We start from the raw sequence: 20143 nt of genomic DNA, 5'->3' as shown, positions 1-20143 counted from the left end.
TATTACAAAATTAGACAATCATCCTTAAGAAAAAAAACTTTTTGCATCAATTTCTTCTGTTCAAAATGACTAAGTATTTTTAAATATTTCAGAAACACTTCCTCAAAAATTTTCAAGATGGTAGCTTTCAGATGTTCCCTCAATCCCAGTGTTGCTCAGATAAATAAATCTCATGAGAACTTACTGCCCACCACAAGCTTTCTGGTCATGCATAGTGTCTTTTCTTTTTTTTTCTTTCTTTCTTTTTTTTTTTTTTCACAGGCACAGAAACTCATCATTTTTATTTGGATAACAAAGGGTCTCCAAATTATATTGAAAAATAAATCCAAATTAATATCACTCTTGTAAAAAAGTTGAGCACACTTCACAAACGATTTATGGAAAAGAGAAGAAAATACACGTAATTTTACATAAACTCTTTATTCTTAAACTCTTTTATTCCCTACCATAGACATTTTGTCTTTTGTTTTCTTTCAGTTTTCTACCATTTCCAACTTGTACCTGTGTTTAATACTGCTTTAGTGTGCTAAAGACATTAACTGATTGCTTTTCTAAATCTAAGGATTATACAGTTTTAGTATAAATATATATGACATATTTTCGTAAAATTTTGACAAAACCAAATAAGTAAGCCTTGTTTTAAGTCCATGCTCCTGCCACTGTTCACAAAATATGATTTAATGATCAAAAAACTATTGGTTGTCATTCTTGTTACAACAATCTTCCTTCTGAACTGCCACCCAGTTTTTACATAATAACAAGCAATAGAAAAACCAAAGAAATTATGTTAATCTTAGCTCTTCCTTTTGCAGTGTCTTTTATTCTTACACCCAGTGCTTAGAAATAGGCACTCCTCAACCAATGTTCACTGAACTCAACCGCTGAAATTGTAACACTTAAATTATCAACACAACTCTTAATAAATAAACATTCCTTTGGGAAATTGTGGGAAATCAAAACACTTTTAAGTTTATACAAGTATTCATAAACATAAAATATTCTAGTTTATCCTAATGCCCTAGCTTTTATGAGTGCTATAGAGGCAATTAAAAACGGAAAATTTCTTGAGTAGTTCACAAATGTGGAGAATTTGTTAAAACTGAAAAGCAGTCCAAAATTTTTAAAAGGCATACTAAATACTAGCTATACTCACTATTACATGGTATATAGCAATTTAGTAATTCATAGGACCACATATTTTACTTTAAAAGCAGGTCCCATATTAAGGCCTGCTTTTAAAATTGCCACTAAAAAGAAAATATTCTCAATTTGTATATTTAAACCATTAATTTAGATAACATCTTTTAAAGTCTATAAATTTAACATAGACAAGAGTTGGTATTTGAGAAAAAGGTTTCAGTACAGGGTGTGAACAATGAAAAATTATAAAGACATGTAATAAAAATGTTCCATAAAAACAAAGATACCTCAAGCAGGTCCACCTATACTTCTAGTTTAGGTTAGAAACTAATTCAGTATTTTAAGAATCATATAATTTTAAACTTTGCACTAAGTCAGTCTAACCTTTTTAAAAAACAGTCAGGGCCAGGTGCAGTGCCTCAAGCCTGTAATCCCAGTGCTTTAGGAGGCTGAGGTGGGAGGACTGCTTGAGTCCAGGAGTTCCAGACTTCAGTGAACTGTGATTACACCACTGCACTCCAGCCTGGGAAACAGAGCAAGAACCTGCCCATTAAAAAAACAAACAAAAATGGGCAGGTGTGGTGTCTCATACCTGAAATCCCAACACTTTGGGAGGCCAAGAAAGGAGGATTGCTTGAGCCCAGGAGTTTAAGGCCAGCCTGGAAGATACAGTGAGCCCCTGTCTCTATTATGTAAAAAAACAAACATTGTTTTTTTTTTTTTTTTTTTTTTTTTTTTGAGACGGAGTCTTGCTCTGTCGCCCAGGCTGGAGTGCAGTGGCGCAATCTCGGCTCACTGCAAGCTCCGCCTCCCGGGTTCACGCCATTCTCCTGCCTCAGCCTCCGAGTAGCTGGGACTACAGGCGCCCGCCACCGCGCCCGGCTAATTTTTTGTATTTTTTAGTAGAGACGGGGTTTCACCGTGGTCTCGATCTCCTGACCTCGTGATCCGCCCGCCTCGGCCTCCCAAAGTGCTGGGATTACAAGCGTGAGCCACCGCGCCCGGCCAAAAAATAAACATTGTTTTAAAAAAGAGGTTTTCTTATGTGTACCTGAAGCAAAGTAGTAAGTATATCTTTTCTTCTCCAGGTTGTACAAGAGATGACTATAAACACAAAATTAAAACTCATCTTAGGATCATGGTCCATCCACAAACTTTGATGTAACAAATTTAAAAATACCAACACACACGTGTATTAAAAGACACTGGCAGGCCGGGTGCGGTGGCTCATGCCTGTAATCCCAGCACTTTAGGAGGCCGAGGTGCGTGCATCACCTGAGGTCAGGAGTTCGAGACCAGCCTGGCCAACATGGTGACATGCCGTCTCTACTAAAAATACAAAAATTAGCTGGGCATGGTGCCACACACCTGTAATCCCAGCTACTTGGGAGGCTAAGGCAGGAGAATCACTTGAACCTGGGAGGCAGAGGTTGCAGTGAGCCAAGATTGTGCCACTACACTTCAGTCTGGGCAACAGGGCGAGACTCTGTCTTAAAAAAAAAAAAAAAAAAGACACTGGCTTCAAATATACAATCTGGTAGAGGAATTAATATACAATTAGAGAACAAGTTTACCACCCATACCACAAAACACTCTCATGGGTGTCAATTCTGAATATAAGGTTTGAAATCTCTTAAGCTTTTAAAAATAAACGTAACATTTAAGGCTTATAAAAAGGTTCATTAAAATATTTTATAAAAATGATGCCATGTATCCTCCAGGTTGTTTAAGAAATGGTATCACTACTGTGAAGGTGAGTGGTTGCAGGGGGTAAAAAAAAGAAAGAATGGCATCACATACCAGCTCCTGTAATATCATAATCCCATCGAGTACGGATTTGCAAAAATTTTCACTTTAGATATGAGGTAATATGTTTTCTCCACACCCTGTCCTCACTTATCAGGTAAAAAGAATTTTACTCCTTTAAGATTAAAAAACAAGCATGCCTTCATTAAAAGAGATTAAAAGAAAAAAATCATCACGTCTTCTTGATTTATAAGTGGCCCCTAAGTCTTCCTTTTATTCTACTGCATTTACAAACTGTTCTTCTTGAAGTTTCAGTTTAAAGTCCTCTCTGATTCTTTCCAGTAACTCTGGTTTAAAAATAACATCTAGTGCCGTCATTGCCAGAGCTTTGGCCGTCCGCAAAGTGTAGAACTGAGCTTCCTGTGACCCTAAAAGGTAGAGAAAATAAAATACCTTCCTTGCTTATTTAAGCTGTATTTAATTTCACAGGTTAGCTATCCATATCTCAACTGGCTCTCCAACTGCCCACCCCAGTGCAGTATTTACTGAGGTGATGTTATGTAGTGAAATAGTAGGTTAAACAGAAAGGCAGCTACTACCAGAAGAAGACTGTGCGTGCCAAAACAGTCACATCCAACAACACTTACCAGCAGCTTCAGTGTACTGTTCAGTATGATTCAAGGCATTAGATCCAATGTGAAAATATGGATGAATTCCAGGAACCACAAAAGTAACATTTCCAAAATCCGTAGATCCTTGGAACACACAAAGTAAGAGGAGTCTATTTAAGTATATGTGGTTAAGTATTCTTGAGTTATGAAGTCACAGTCCCTGTTAGAAGAGACCCAGAGAAGTGAGCTTCTTGGAGAGTTGTCCATATGCTCATGCTTTCACGGGCTCACCTTCCACTGAGTCTACCATCCACTCCCCCGTATCAGTCACATCTCTCATGAAGGTCACTGCAAACCTGCCCTCACCTTGTCTCACGGCTTTTACTGGCCTTCTTGGCCAGCACTCCACACTGCCACCTACTCCCTTTCTTCTCTTCTGTGACACAGCACTTGCATGGCTTCCCTTCTGCCTCTCTGATGGCCCCTTCTTCTGTCTCTCTTGGGGATAGAGCCCCCTCTACCTGACGATGAAATATTAGTCATGGGAGACTCCATTCCAGGCCCCTTTCTCTTCTCACTGCATATTCTTTCTCAAGATTTTGTCCGTATATATTGCTTCAAATCACCACCAACTCAAATCTCTTCCCAGTCTCTTCTAAGTTCCATGCTCACACATTCAGTTGCCAGCCTGGTATCTTCTCTTGGATGTCTTCAAGGTAGATCAAACTTAACATATCTAAAGTCCAACTCATGATGTTGCTCTTCTTCTACCTCCACTCCACCTATCAACAGTACCTGCCAAATATCTCAGAATCCTAACGCTCTTTGCATCACCATCACCAACACCTGTCCCCAGTCTATGCTATCATTATCTCTTGCCCAAACTAAGTTTCCTAATTGGTCTAGCTGCATCTACTCTATTTGCCGTTTTTTTTTTTTTTTCAATCTTCATTCACCTTTCCAACCTGATCTCATACCACGTTCCCACTACTCTCGATGCCCTAGCCACTCTAGACACTCACCACGCTCTCCGCGTCACAGGACCCTTGCACATGCTATCCCTGCATCATCCCTGTAACTCTTATTTAACCTTCAAATTCCATCTTAAGCATCATTTCCTCAGCAAAGCCTTACTTACGTCACCTCCCCATAAAGTCAAATTCCTCTAGCATAGGCTCTCACAGAGATGTACTACTCTCCTTTACAGTACTTTTTAATTTTCCAGGTATTGGATGATTTGGTTCATGCTTATGTCAGAAACTAAATTATGAGGCTGTATAAGGCAAGAAATAGTATTTGAAATGACTGTGCATCTAGCTTCTCACAGGATTGACACACAGACACTTGTTGAATAAATCACAGTAAAAACAAAGCCTTATGTTCACTCAATGGATATTTACTGAATGTTTATTACATGTCAAACACCATGCAGGCAAAGTGGGACTACACAGTGAGTGGTAAGAGAATAAAAGAATATGTGACAAAGAGTAGCTAACATTTATCTGGAACACTACGTTCCAAACACAATCCTAAGTGCTTTGTATGTATTCTCATTAACATTTAGAACAGTTTCCATTTTAAACATGAAGAAACCAAGGCTTATGGGTATTAAATAACATGCCGATAGTCTCACAGCTGCTAGTTATGTGGTAAATGCAGACTGAGGCCAGACTTTGAGGCACAGTAGCCTCTATAGAAGTACTGCTTCAGATAATATTCACTAAGCACTTAACTGTGCCAGAAACGGCTCCAGACACTGAGGATGCACAGTGATGGGACATCAGTGAACAGGATGGAAAAAGCATCTCTAGTGTTTAAAGAGTCTAAAGAGGCCGGGCGCGGTGGCTCACGCTTGGTATCCCAGCACTTTGGGAGGCCGAGGCGGGCAGATCACGAGGTCAGGAGATCGAGACCACGGTGAAACCCCATCTCTACTAAAAATACAAAAAAAAAAATTAGCCGGGCGTGGTGGCGGGCGCCTGTAGTCCCAGCTACTCAGAGAGGCTGAGGCAGGAGAATGGCGTGAACCCGGGAGGCGGAGCTTGCAGTGAGCCGAGACTGCGCCACTGCACTCCAGCCTGGGCGACAGAGCGAGACTCCGTCTCAAAAAAAAAAAAAAAAAAGAGTCTAAAAAGTCTGAGTGTAAAAACAAAACAAAACAGAAAAGGATGGAGAAAAAAAAGCCTGTTGCATATTTTAAGATCTTACTTGTGGAACTAGACCCTAGAGCCCACAAATCGTACCAAAATCACAGCCACTTTATCCTACTGTTTTGTCCATTATATAAAACCCAAACCCGGGGTAGAGCAGGCCATGTGTCTTCCCTTCTTCAGCTAGACTGCAGAAACCTGCTAGGGTAAAAGAACAGAACCATGCTGAGCTGAGCTCTCATGCTGTCCAGAAACAAAAGGAAACAAGAAACTCTGATGTCCCTGGACAACTCCTCTCAGTGGCAATTCTCTCTCAATCCCTCAGCCCTACCAGCTCAATGCTCCCTGTGTGCTACTTCCTGGAGCGAAAGTCTCTGAACTCCCTGACCTCCTTCCTAAACATTACATCTACTTCTCAAGTATCTTCCCTTAAAAACGATTTTCTTTTCCATATTTCCCTCAAGCTTGTATCCACTCTTTCTATTTTCCTTGAAAGCTAACTCTCTTGAAAAAGAATAGTCTTCATTTGCCACTTCCACTATCTCAGCAGTCAATGCCCTGAGTAGAGAAGTGAGACCCAGCATCTGGTACCACTGGTCTTCTACTATTTTCTTCCAGACAATTCATGAATTTCTAATTACTAGAGTCCAGCGGACACTAGACCATATTCATCTTATTCAGTCTCTACAGCACTTGACATGATTTATGCCTCCTTCTCTTCTGTAAGTTTTCTTCTCCCTTGGCTTCCATGGCTTCTCCTCTCTCCTGATTGTCTGGCTTTCTCTCTGACCACTCCGTTGGCTGCCAATGTCTGATCTCTGGGAATCTTCTTCCTCTATGTATTTGGGCAACCTCATTGACATCTATGTCTTCTATTACCTTTCATATATGGACAACTCCTAAATCTCCAAACTAGACATCTTTCTGGGTTCTAGATTTAACAGGTACTGAACAGCTCCACTTAGAAATACTATAAGCACCTCAAGTTTAACATACTAATAACTTATAACAATCCCCTCTTACCCTAACCTGCTTTTTCTCTAGAACTCCTTATCTTAATGAATGACACTTGACACCCCATTTTCACCACCAAGTCCTTTTGGGCCTACTTCATCAACATCTATTTTTAAAACAGAAGATACATCTCTAACTTGCAAATGTATTAGTAATAATATGCTTTTAAAAGGAAAAAAACTAACATAACCCCAAATATGCTTATTTCAATTCTAGTTGTCTGTTGCTCCTCAGAAACTGAAAATGCCCCAGATAACTAAGTATTTAGTAACCTGCTTATTATGATGACTGAGAATGAATTAAAATTCTATATCCCACCTTAGCAACTTACTTAAAAATTAAAACTAAAGAAACTTAAGCACTAGAAAATATTTAGAATACAGAAAAAAATGTAGGTTGACTATTTCTAAAACTAAGTCTGCTCCTTTGACATTCTACACTCACTTAAGAGTCCATTAGTTTCTTTCCCCTAACCATAAAGTTTGTGAAAATATTAAAAACATCAGTAGTACCTCCCTACCTCCCAAACATTAAATAAAACCAATTTAACCAAAGACGGTATTTCTCTTCCTCAAACAGCTCAATATATTAAAAAAGCACTTAATTACCTGAAGGGCCATTCAACATTGTATCTTCTGAAATGAATTCTATTCCTAGCTTTCTTCCATTTTCCATATAGGCCTTCCATAGGCTCTTATTGGGAAGAACATTGTAATAATCATGTGCTCCACCTTTAATTTCCACCTAATAAAAAATTGCAAAACAAATTTTGAAATAAAAAACTCACATTCACTATCTAATTTTCAAACCAGTGATTGTTGTCTAATAGGAAGAGGTTTTAAGAGAAGGAAGAGGTTTTCCCTTCCAGATAGAAACACTCTCAAATCTCTTGCCTTAAAAAAGAAAAAAAAAAGATTTATTTTCTACAAGAGTTCCTAGGACTCTATCTCTTTTATGCTATATATACGCTAAACCCCACAATGTCACCAAGCTCTATACTAGCTAGCAAGTGTCAACTCCAGGTACCTAGATACAGTATGAGAAGGGCCTGGAAATTTTTATTTTATTTTTGAGATGGAGTCTCACTCTGTTGCCCAGGCTGGAATGCAGTGGTGCGATCTCAGCTCACCACAACCTCCACCTCCCAGGTTCAAGTGATTCTCCTGCCTTAGCCTCCCAAGTAGCTGGGATTACAGGCGCCCACCACCAAGCCCAGCTAATTGTTTTTGTATTTTAGTAGAGATGGGGTTTTGCCATGTTGGCCAGGCTGGTCTCGAACTCCTGACTTCAGGTGATCCGCCCGCCTCAGCCTCCCAAAGGGCTGGGATTACAGGCGTGAGCCACTGCACCCAGCCTAATTTTTATTTTAACCAGCACCTCAAAGTAATTCTGACATAGGTGACCCAAAAACCACACTCTGAGGAACACTGCTCTAGGATTCAGTCTCCAAAAAAACAGAAATTAAGCTTTACTAATATTCAATATGCAAACTGACACTGACATCACCGCCTGGTGTGAGAGGTAGAAAAGCACTCTGAGGGAAATGTAGAAGATTTGCAATGAGGAAGGGTTGACAACAGTCCTCATTTATTAATTTCAGTATATAAAGATACGGAAGCAGCTTTTATGTGCCCAGTTAAGTGGATTTACAGATTCAGTTTTGATTAAATAAAAATTGGCACTATTCCCTCAAACTAAAGATAATACCAATATTAGCAAAAGCCAATCATAAAATGGCAGAGATGACATTTCTTTTATTCTTAGCAACATCTACGGTATAAATTATGACAACCAAATCACACCTTACAAGTCAGCCAAAATATAAGAAATTACTAAAAGATTATTTAAAATACAGATTTAGGCCAGGCAAGGTGGCTCACACCTGCAATCCCAGAACTTTGGGAGGCCAAAGCAGGAGGATCACTTGAACCCAGGAGTTTGAGACCAGCCTGGGCAACACAGGGAGATCCTATCTCTACAAAAAACTTTAAAAATAAATAAATTAAATTAAATATAGATTCAAATCCAATAACAACAAACCTTACCATAAAGGAATACTATACGCCTTGAGATATTGCCTAATGATAATAGTTCACATGCATATGTATTTCACAAATAAATATTTATAATTATAAATAAATAAGGGAATAAATATTTAGTTTTTACTGCCCTCAGCTATGGACACTTCATAGTTTTCATTCACTAAATCTATACCCATCTTCTCTAGTGGCATATGAGAATACATCTTTGCACCTACATCTGTCCATATGTTTATCGATTAACTACAACACAACACGAGCTTCTATATTCTTATCTTTGCTGACTATATTCCCTAAGAACTGTCAGTCTCTGTCTTTCCCATGCATATCTGAAAGTATGATCACCCTTCAAAGCTCAATTCAGGTCTACAGTCTTCCACAAAACCTTCCTCCAAGGTTAACAGCCCCAGATCACTCTTTCCCACCTCTGATGCTCACGACACATTCCACACTACTCTCAGGACATGTAACATATGCTTTCTGAGAATTACTGCTACTGTGAGATACTGCTACTACGTGAATCAATCATTCATCTCTAGACTAATAAGAACAGAAAAAAATAAGGTAATATAAATGAAGGCTGGGCTCTAAACCCTTCAGAACATTATCTCATTTAATTCTCACAAGAATCCTAAGATAGATTGTTATTATCTCCATTTTTCAAGCAAGAAAATGGAGGGCCAAAGACACTAAACATTTCTAAAGGTTACAGAATTAGCTAGGCTGAGAGTTATGGGTCAAGATCTTGTCTCTCCAACTAGACTATGGGCTCCCTCTAGGGCAAGATTCTTATCTTGTATAATTCTAAAACTCACTCCACTTTACACAGTACATGATTGGTATTTAAATACTGCTAATTTTATGGTTCAAATCAACAAAACCAGTCAGCGTGGTGGCTCACACCTTAATTCCAGCACTTTGGGAGGCTGACGTGGGTGGATCACGAGGTCAGGAGTTCGACACCAGCCTGGCCAACATGGTGAAACCTCGTCTCTACTAAAGATACAAAAAAATAGCTGGGTGTGGAGGCAGGCGCCTGTAATCCCAGCTACTCAGGAGGCTGAGGCAGGAGAATTGTTTGAACCTGGGAGGCAGAGGTTGCAGTGAGCTGAGATCGCGCCACCGCACTCCAGCCTGGGTGACGGGGCAAGACTCCGCCTCAAAAAAAAAAAAAAAAATTAGCCAGGTGTGGTGGCAAGCGCCTGTAGTCCCAGCTACTTGGAAAGCTGAGGCATGAGAATCGCTTGAACCCAGGAGGCGGAGGAGGTTGCGTTGAGCCAAAATTGCACCACTGCGCTACAGCCTGGGCAACAGAGCAAGACTCTGTCTCAAGAACAAACAAACAAACAGAAACAAATCAATAAAACCTCTTAACTAACTTCTGTGTCTATTTTATCTTCCATTCCAGCAAGCCATAGTATTTATATCACTACTATACACATCCTAACTTCAAAAACAGCTTTCACTGGCTGGGCGAGGTGGTTCATGTCTATAATCCCAGCACTTTAGAAGGCAAAGGTGGGTGGATCACTTGAGCTCAGGAGTTTGAGACCAGCCTGGGCAACATGGCGAGACCCTGTCTCCACAAAAAGATACAAAAAATTAGCCGGGTGTGGTGGTGTGTGCCTGTAGTCCCAGCTACTCAGCGGGCTGAGGTGGGAGGCAGAGGTGAGAGGATTGCTTCAGCCTGGAAGGCGGAGGTTGTAGTGAGCCAAGATCGTGCCACTGCACTCCAGCCTGGGCAACAGAGCAAGACCCTGTCCCCCCACCAAAAAAAAAAAAAAAAAAAAAAAAAAAGTTTTTGCTGATTTTGCCATAAACTTTCCTTTATAGAAACTACATAGAGCAATTCTAAAAGTATAACTGCCGACAAGGAAGAATATAACTTGTAAAAAGGCAGAGATTCTAGTATAGAAGCATAAGAATTATTTTAATTACTATATAAGTAAGATGACCTGTCATCTTCCCTATTGCAGGCACTGAGGAATGAAACGTGTAAACATTAAAGACTTTCACATTAACTATTCAGCCAACTCATTTTGCATATTCAACATGTCACCAAATAAGAGTCAAGTTAGGTTTCAATCTAACAGTGCTAGCCCACATATATACCTCTGATTGTAACTTAGATTAACTTTAAAAGTTCTTACTGTGCACCCTGAAGCCAAAGCTGCAGCTCTGAAGCAATCTTCTGCCTTTTTGGTCAAAACTTGAAGTTCTTTCATTGAGGGTGCACGGAAGTAATAGATTAATTCAGAATAAGAGGGAATGATATTGGGTTTTACACCACCATTTTTTATTATACCTATAAAAAGAACCAAATTACTAGAATTAAGCTTGGTGACCATTTCTTTAAGCTTAAATACACCTATTAAGTTTTTCAGCCAATTATGTTCATAAAGAAAAATAATTTAAACTTACTAACTCCACCAATATACCAATCAAAGATTTTGTTATGTTGTAAACTGAAATTTCTATACACAGGGTAATATTTTTTGGCTGATAAGAAAAAATAATTATCCATATGCACTTTATTCAAAGGAATTTATATGATGTTAAGAAATTATGATCCAGACTATAATGAAACTTAGAAATTATATAACCACAAAAAAAGTTAGTAACATCTTAAGCTTTCTGGAAAAGATTTTACCATACCTCAACAATGGTATGAGGTTCTATAATTACCCTCATAGCTCAGGAATCCCATGAACATTTTAAATGGCATTTAGCTCTAGGAAAAATAATTTTCATGTCAAGAAAAAAACCAACGCAGGTCAAAGATCACTAAGTACTATCAACTGTCAAAACAAATGCATTTATTTGGAATTATAAAGATTAAGATTTATTCATTTGAAGTAATAACTAAAATAGATACAAAAAATCCAATGTCATATGACCTACTTTAAAAAAATATTTCTACACATTCCTGTTTGTTCCTTTTAAAGAAACTAAAGCAGGAAAACTGGTAAAAGTACAATTACAAATTGACCTCAGGCTATAGCAAAATCAGGTAAAGAATAGATATTAAAATATAACAATTTCCTAAATCATAAGGAAATAAATTAAAAAACAAATGTGTGCCTTCAAGACAGTATTTTATGACTGTATTTATATTATGGTGATATATACATATAATTTTAAAAGACACTATTCAGGACCAGGCTTGGTGGCTCACACCTGTAATCCCAGCACTTTGGGAGGCTGAGGTGGGCAGATCACTTGAGGCCAGGAGTTTGAGACCAGCCTGGCCAACACAGCAAGATCCCGTCTCTCCAAAAAATACAAATATTAGCTGGGTTTGGTGGTGCTCACCTGCCTGTAATCCCAGCTATTCGGGAGGCTGAAGCAGGAGGATCACTTGAACCCAGGAAGCAGAAGTTGCAGTGAGCCGAGATTGCACCACTGCACTCCAGCCTGGGCAATAGAGCAAGACTGTCTCAAAAACAAAAAAACACACAAAAAGATATTACTCAGGACTAACAGCACTTAAGTAAAACTAGCAGTTATTACACCTTTTTTTTAATTGACAAAATTTGGTTATCATTAAGAAATAATGAGGACAACTGGAAAATCAAGATCCAATTTTCAAGCACCCACCGAAAGAACACAGTTCCTTACATAAAACCTTTATCTTTGATACTCAAAGATGACATTCCATTTATGTACAATAATGAAAACTGTCTTTCTACCCATATGTAGACAAACATCTTAGTATCCTGTCACATGAATTTCTGAAAATATGCTGAAAAATCAGAATATTTATATGAAGTACAAAAATATTTCCAAATTTTTAAAAATTGAATATTAAATAATTATACTGCACTGAACTATAGTAAGCATCATCTATTATAGAAGGTATTTGACATTCATACCATGAACTCTCCAGGTTGGTTTCATTTGCTGTCTGAACACAGACAGATTGTTATAGGCCAGCACGGCAGCATCTAATGCATTTAATCCTTCCCAGGGATAAGAAGCAGAATGAGATGCTTTTCCATAGTATTTCACAGTCACACTAAGAAATAAAAAATCATTTGAAATTACTTTTCTTATTATTCCTAAAGTAAGAAAATCCAGGTAGTCAGAATTACCCAACTACTACTCAAAATTAATTCACATTGCTGAACTTTTGATTTGCAAATTATTTATAGTAATAACACTGTAATTTATTTATGTTAGTTATAGTTTATTATTAGGTAACATAGTGCTTGACACAAAGAAAGCATTCCCAAAAAAGAGAGAAAAAGAGAACAGATTAAATGTATACACAATCTAATGCAAACAAACATGCAATATGGTATCAGGTGCTGAAATCACAAAAAAAAAAAAATGGATCCTGTATGTTTTTACACAGCATTGTGATGATTCTACATCAAAAGTCTGCAAAAAATCAGAAACTCTGTCTTAAGAGGTGGAAGGTCAGGAAAGACAGAAAGGAGTTACTATTTGAAGTGGTTAAGACAACCTCTGAAAATCAGATTATATTCAATGTTATCACAAGATACCCTAGTATTAAAGCAGTTGTTCCTGACTAATATCCAATATTTTATTAATGTTCCAAAATGCCTACATCACTAGTATTTTACATTTTTATAAATTGTTACTCCACTTACAAATAGTTCTCACACCAGTCTAACTGCTCTAATACAATTAAAAAAAAAAGATTAGAGAAAGGATTGCATGTTGAATAGTTACTTACAAAGCTCTGTGACTGACGTGCTTAGATAACACTTTTTAAGCCTGATTAATAGTACCCACGTTTAGGTGATTAGAAAACCAATCTGGACTTATTTTAATGGGTTAGATTCAGGAGTCCTTAGGATGCTTATGATATTTCTTCTCAACTGATTCCAGACATTCTATTAGCAGGACAAAAATCAAGTAAAAACATCAAACATATATTAGATTTCAGGATACTGTATTGTTATTTCCTTGATATATATCTTATCACCATGACCTTGAAGTGAATTTTTTCTTTTTGATACTCATCTCACTCTGTCACCCTGGCTGGAGTGCAGTGGCGTGATAACAGCTCACTGCAGTCTCCACCTCCCAAGGTCAAGCAATCCTCCTCTGCCTCAGCCTCCCACAGATGAATAGCTGAGACTACAGGAGTGCTCCATGCCCAGTTAATTTTTTATTTTTTTTGTAGAGACAGGGTCTCACCATGTTGCCCAGACTGGTCATGAACTCCTGGGCTCAAGAGACTCTCCTGCCTTGACGTCCCTAAGTGCTGTGATTACAGGTGTGAGCCACCTGGCCCGGCAAAACTGGAATTTTATCACAACTGGTGAGAAATATTATAAAAACGAAAAAGATTATATGGAATTATTTTCAAGAGACACTATTTAATTTTAAAAAGCCAGAACAATATATTGAGTGGAATACTTGAGGAAAACCTTCTTTCACAATTTAATTTATACAGGATTCTATTTATGTCCCACAAGTACACCAAAAACACTCTGAAAAGGATACCTCTAGAAAAAGGACTGGATTTGGGAAAGGTGGTCAGCAGGATTGCTTTATCTTATTCATTAGAAATTTGTGGTAAGGCCTGGTGGCTCATGCCTGTAATTCCAGCACTTTGGGAGGCCAAGGTGGGTGGATCACCTGAGGTCAGGAGTTCAAGACCAGCCTGGCCAACATGGTGACCCTGTCTCTACTAAAAATACAAAAATTAGCTGGGTGTGGTGGTGCTCGCCTGTAATCCCAGGTCCATGGGAGGCTGAGGCAGGAGAATCCCTTGAACCCAGAGGTGGAGGCTGCAGTGAGCTGAGATTGTGCCACTGTACTCCAGCCTGGGTGACAAAGCAAGACTCTCTCAAAAAAAAAAAAAAAAAAGAATTTTTAAGAAAAGTGGGTTAGTAATTTAAAAAAAAATGAATTCTTGATCTTGTTCTTTATTTATTTATTTATTTTTTGAGATGGAGTTTCACTTGTCGGGCGGCCAGGCTGGGGTGCAATGGCACGATCTCAGCTCACTGCAACCTCCGCCTCCCAAGTTCAAGCAATTCTCCTGGCTCAGCCTCCCGAGTAGCTGGGATTACAGGTGCCCACCACCACGCCCGGCTAATTTTTGTATTTTTAGTAGAGATGGGGTTTTGCCAAGTTGGCCAGTCTGGTCTCGAACTCCTAACCTCAGGTGATCCACCTGCCTTGGCCTCCCAAAGTGCTGGGATTACAGGTGTGAGCCACTGTGCCTGACCTCTCTTTTCTATCTTAAAAGATGACCAGTGAAGGCCAGGTGTGATGGCTCATGCCTGTAACCCCAGCACTTTGGGAGGCCGAGGTGGGTGAATCACTTCAGGTTAGGAGTTCAAGACCAGTCTGACCAACACGGTGAAATCCCGTCTCTACTAAAAATACGAAAATTAGCTGGGCATGGTGGCGCATGCCTGTAATCCCAGCTACTCAGGAGGCTGAGGAAGGAGAATCACTTGAACCTGGGATGTGGAGGTTGCAGTGATGCACTCCAGTCTAAGCAACTGAGTGAGACTCAGTCTCAAAAAAAAAAAAAAAAAAAGAGATGATCAATGAGAAAGCTAAGAAGGCAGACACTAAGAGAAGTCCTGGGATCAAGTGCGCTGACTTCAGAACCAAGACCATGAAGCCTAACCTTAAGTCCCAGAAGGGTAATGAGCTGCAGAGCCTGCCTGCATATGCAGGCCCCTTCTAGTCAAAGGCAACGGCAGAGATTCCTAATCCCCGGTGTTTTCTAGAGATGGACTAGTTTACTACCACCCTTGAAACCAAAGTTTAAAGATTCCTCCTACTGTCACAGTACCAATTCCCAGTGATAAGAAGGAAGATACTCTAATAGTTAAAATGATCACCCTTTGAAAACAGGGCCTGGTAAGGTGCTAAGAGGTGGGATACCCGGGTACAATCTAGAAGCACTGCTGTGATGGTTCTGCTATCACTCCCTAGGTACCGAGCTACTTCTGAGGAAAACACACGGTTTTGCTGACGCAGCTGAGCACTGGCTCCTTGTGTCTGGACCATTAACTACTATGGTTATTACTGTGGTTGAAATTTCTGGTATAAAAAATCCAAACCACTTCAATGATGTGTGCTCCTAGGTACTAAAAAGTGAGTTCTTCAACGTAAAGAAAGACAAATAAAAGGTTTCAGCACCAGACAAATCGGAAAAGCACAGAATGAGAAGTTCCACAAAAATCATAGCTACTCATGTTCCATATTCTCTCAGGACACAATTTATCCTCTTTGCAAAGAACTCAAATTAAAGCAAATAAATTGGATAAGTGTGTTTTCTTCCCATATCTAATGGAACGATCTCTTGCAAATCTATTCAGTTGCAAAGACAATCTTATATCAAAGGATAGACGTTTTCCAGACACCAGATTATTGACAGTTCAAAAGAGAACTTAATTGTCAACATGTTTGTTATTCCTATGGTTTCTAAGTGCTACTATTTTAATACTCCAATTATGAACACCATAATGAATCTCAATTAGAAGAGGCTTGCCAAATGTCATGCCATAGATTAAGACATCTTGTCATTGTCTTCCAATTTACTTCTTAAATGTACAAATGTGGAGTTTTCGTCTCTGGTTTAGACATAAAAGTATTCTATAGCCTGTGTTCCCCTAAGAAGTTTATCTTCAACTTGATTACTCACTCATGTTCAGCCATATCTGGTAGATAAGCAGCATTCTCTTGTGATGGATGGGCCATAAAAACAACATCAAGATTTGTAAAAGCCCCTGCTTCAATTAAATCAATTTTGCCACCACCATCTTCTTCTGCAGGGGTTCCCAGGACAGTTACCTAGAAGGAAATACTCATGTCAGGGAAAAACAACAAAATCCTCATAGGAATATATCAAACAGGTTCACTTGCATATGTATTCACAATCTACATTAAAGTCCTTAACCTATTAAGAGAGGTTTTGTTCTATGACGCTTACACAGTGGGCATCAACAAATGGTGCTAAATTAATCACAAAGTGTACATTGTTATACCAACTTGGTGCAAAGTATGTACTAAAGACACTATAAAAAGCTTTTCCCAATTTTACAAGTAAACTAATGGCAAAGATAAAAAAAAAAATACTACAAGTTTAGTTCCTCAAAATTTGTTAGGATTTGTTTCAAAAAGCTTCCTCTCGACTAAGCCTTTCAGTGTATGTATATAACTATGAAGTACTTTACGAGTCAGGAATTTTCTGTTAACTTACTACTTATCCTCACAACAACCCTGTGAGGTAGGTGGGAGATCTCTATCATTTTACAGGGGGTGTTTTTGAGGAATTGAGTGAAGTGTCTTGCCCCAGGTCACAGAGCAAGTCTTCAGGCAGAATTAGGATTAGATGTCCTGATCTTCTGGCCTAAACTCTGATTCCTTACTGGGCTACCTACTTTAAAAGTCTGAACTCATTAATCCTTTATGAAGAACATTAAACAAGTCTTAATGCCACAGTTAGAAACAGCCAACTATTACACAAACTTACTAATTCGATTCCACCAGTTCAACCAGGCAGATTTATTGGTCACCAAACACCTAATTAAACAAAAGAGAACTTTACAGAATAAACATTTTACTTTGATATTTAAGCTTAACTTCTTCAAACAATCTTAAAAATCAAAATAAACAACTAATATATTGTCAAGATCATGTATAAGAACACAATGAAACAAGCTGGAAAAGTCTTGGCTTGCAAAGGAAATCAACTTAAATTCCATTTTCAGATAATTAATAACTTAACCTTGCTAAAACTGAGAACAACCATTTGAAGTTAGAAGTGTGGGCCGGGAGCGGTGACTCATGCCTGCAATCCTAGCACTGTGGGAGGCCGAGGTGGGCGGATCACCCGAGGTCCGGAGTTCAATACCAGCCTGGCCAACATGGCGAAATCCTGTGTCTACTAAAAAGTGCAAAAATTAGCTGGGCGTGGTGGCACGCACCTGTAATCCCAGCTCAGGAAGCTGAGGCATGAGGATCGCTTGAACCCGGGAGGCGGAGGTTGCGGTGAGCCGAGATAGGCACCACTGCACTCGGCCTGGGCGACAGAATGAGACTGTCACAAAAAAAAAAAAAAGAAAAGAAAAGAAAAAGAGTGTACATTTCTCAAAGTTTAGCTTCTTTTGGCGGTTCTACAGTTCTCAAACTCTGACATGAAGCTCCCGCTCCTTTTTTTTTTTTTTTTTTTAAGAGGGGGTCTCGCTCTGTTGCCCAGGATGGAGCGCAGTGGCGCGATATCGGCTCACTGCAACCTCTGCCTCCTGGATTCAAGCGATTCTCCTGCCTCAGCCTCCCGAGTAGCTGGGATTACAGGCGTGAGCCACCACGCTCAGCTATTTTTTTTTTTTTTTTTTGTATTTTAGTAGAGACAGGGGTTTCACCATGTTGGCCAGGAGGGTCTCGAACTCCAGACCTCAACTGATCCGCCCACCGCTCTTCATTCTTAACCCTTAACTCATTAAATACGATATGTCTCTCGCTGACTACTCAGAACCTTTCAAAAACGTGGTTGAAGCGAAATCTCTCCAGTGTTTTGTGACATGGCAAAGCATGCTTCCCCCAACCCAAACAAAAACCTAACAAATGCAAAAACGAGCCCCCAGAGACAGAAAAAAGAAGGCAGCTAAAGTGAAAAAGCCACAAAAGATGTAGTGTTAGGATAAAAGAGGAAGGTTACTGACACTGGGGGAAATGAGCTAAAGAGTATGAAAATAAAACATTGGTTTTCCCCTTAACCTGAATGACGATTGAATCTTAGCTCATAGTGTAGAACATGCCATCTGGAAAAGCAGAGTAACACAGGATTAAACTTGTCCTACGACAAACATAAACGACATTTCCCCGTTTAAAGAGTCGAGGTATTTCTTAAAATCGTAAAACAAAAAAAATTAAGACTTAAGGATGAACTCATCTATGTATAATGCTCATTCACTTCCCCTTTATTTGTATACTTCTAGGGGTTTGGTGGTTCTAGCGACTGAAAATTCCTGTCCAAATACCAATGACTTGAATCACAACATTTTCTAGGACTGCCACAAACAAAAGACTTATTTGGAGACGAATAAAAAGGGGCCGTAGGATTCCCTACAAAAAGTTATTTCCTCCTGAGATTGATGGCACAACCTTGTCAGCAAATTGCTGTTGCCTCTCAGTTACCAAAAATAACCCGTAACAAACACCAGGCGTGGGTGTAAGTTCTTTCCTAAGGGAACAACTCAGCAGAGCTGTTTATAACTAGAGAAGAGGAAACAATAATCTGCAAGATGTCACCAGGTCGGCAACGCGAACTGACTTTGACTGGGGGTTCAGCTCTGCTCCCGCGCCGAGGCGAGGCCCACAGGTTTAGCGCGGTCCCGCACACACCTGCCCCGGACGGGAGGGCACCGAGGCGCGCGGGACGCACGACGGTCCTGCCCTTGCCGGGTCGCCCCCGACCCGGGCAGTCGGATAGGGTCCCGCACCCGGGCCCCACCTCACCTTCACGGGCGGAGGCGGCCTGGGGAGGCCCTCTAAGGCCCCCCTCACGCCCAGCGCGGCCGCCGCCCCGATCTCGGCGATGAGGTTGTGGCCGCAGGCGTGGCCGATGCCGGGCAGCGCGTCGTACTCGCAGAGGAAGCCCAGGTGCAGCGGGCGTGGCGTGGCGCTCGACGCCCGGGCCTCCGGCGGCTCCCACTCGGCGCGGAAGGCCGTGGGCAGCTGGTAGTGCGGCTGTACTGACCAGGAGGCCGCGGGCGGCTCCCGCTCGAAGAAGTGCGTCAGCACGCGGTGGGCATGGTGCTCCTCGTAGGCCAGCTCGGGCTGGCTCCAGATAGCGCGGCTCAGGGCCCCCAGCCGCTCGGCCGCCTTGTCGATGCACTCCGCCGCGCGCAGCTTCAGTAGCTCCAGCTCGGAGCGGCCATCGCATGCGCCCCCTTCCACGGGCCGCTCCCCTCCGGGCCTCATGCTGCCCAAGCCCGCTGCTCTCGGCGCCCTCTCGCTCCCTGGCTCGGCCGCAGGTAGCGACCGCCCGCGCACGCGCCCAGCGGCCTCCAGGACCGCGGCGGAGCGCGCACGCCAACCACACAGCTCCCAGGGCGCCGCCCCCAGTCCCGGGGCCGCCCCCGGCGCCCCGCGGGAAACGCTGGCGGCCGCTCGCACCCTACTGGGCGCTCTGCCCCGCCGTGGAGTTTTGGGGTGCTGTGGAGAAGGCAGGGCTCGGGACTCTTCCACCTCCTTGGCTGCTCTGGCCTTTGAGTTATGTTCTAAGGTTATCGATTACTTTTCCGTTGTTGCTTATTTCCCACAGCAGCAGAATGAGAACGGTTTTATCAGTTAATAGCCATCAGAGACAGATCAAGCGGAACATAGTCCTCGGAAAAACGCCACTCTGTAGCATTAGTAATTAAAAACCTCCCAAGGTTTGTATTTCCTGAAAGAGGCCGTCAGTGTCAATGCTGTACTAACGACGGTACTGTACGTAAGT

At 40.8% G+C, this 20143-nt stretch overlaps 1 protein-coding gene across 1 annotated transcript; it reads right to left on the bottom strand.

Annotated features, from left to right (window-relative positions):
- Positions 1-401: 401 nt before the first annotated feature.
- Positions 402-19762, bottom strand: PM20D2 (peptidase M20 domain containing 2). The gene is made up of 7 exons (XM_055258554.2): positions 19159-19762; positions 16340-16488; positions 12573-12715; positions 10851-11005; positions 7270-7405; positions 3534-3641; positions 402-3314 (listed from the first exon to the last, which is right to left on the bottom strand). Exons 1-7 carry the CDS (start codon positions 19621-19623, stop codon positions 3160-3162), a joined length of 1311 nt encoding a protein of 436 aa, XP_055114529.2. The 5' UTR covers positions 19624-19762; the 3' UTR covers positions 402-3159.
- Between the last annotated feature and the right edge of the window lie 381 nt (positions 19763-20143).

Source organism: Symphalangus syndactylus, chromosome 2 (genome assembly GCF_028878055.3).
Source record: "Symphalangus syndactylus isolate Jambi chromosome 2, NHGRI_mSymSyn1-v2.1_pri, whole genome shotgun sequence".
NCBI lineage: Eukaryota > Metazoa > Chordata > Mammalia > Primates > Hylobatidae > Symphalangus > Symphalangus syndactylus.
The sequence above is the reverse complement of the archived record's forward strand: the minus strand, read 5'-3'. Positions and strand labels throughout refer to the sequence as shown.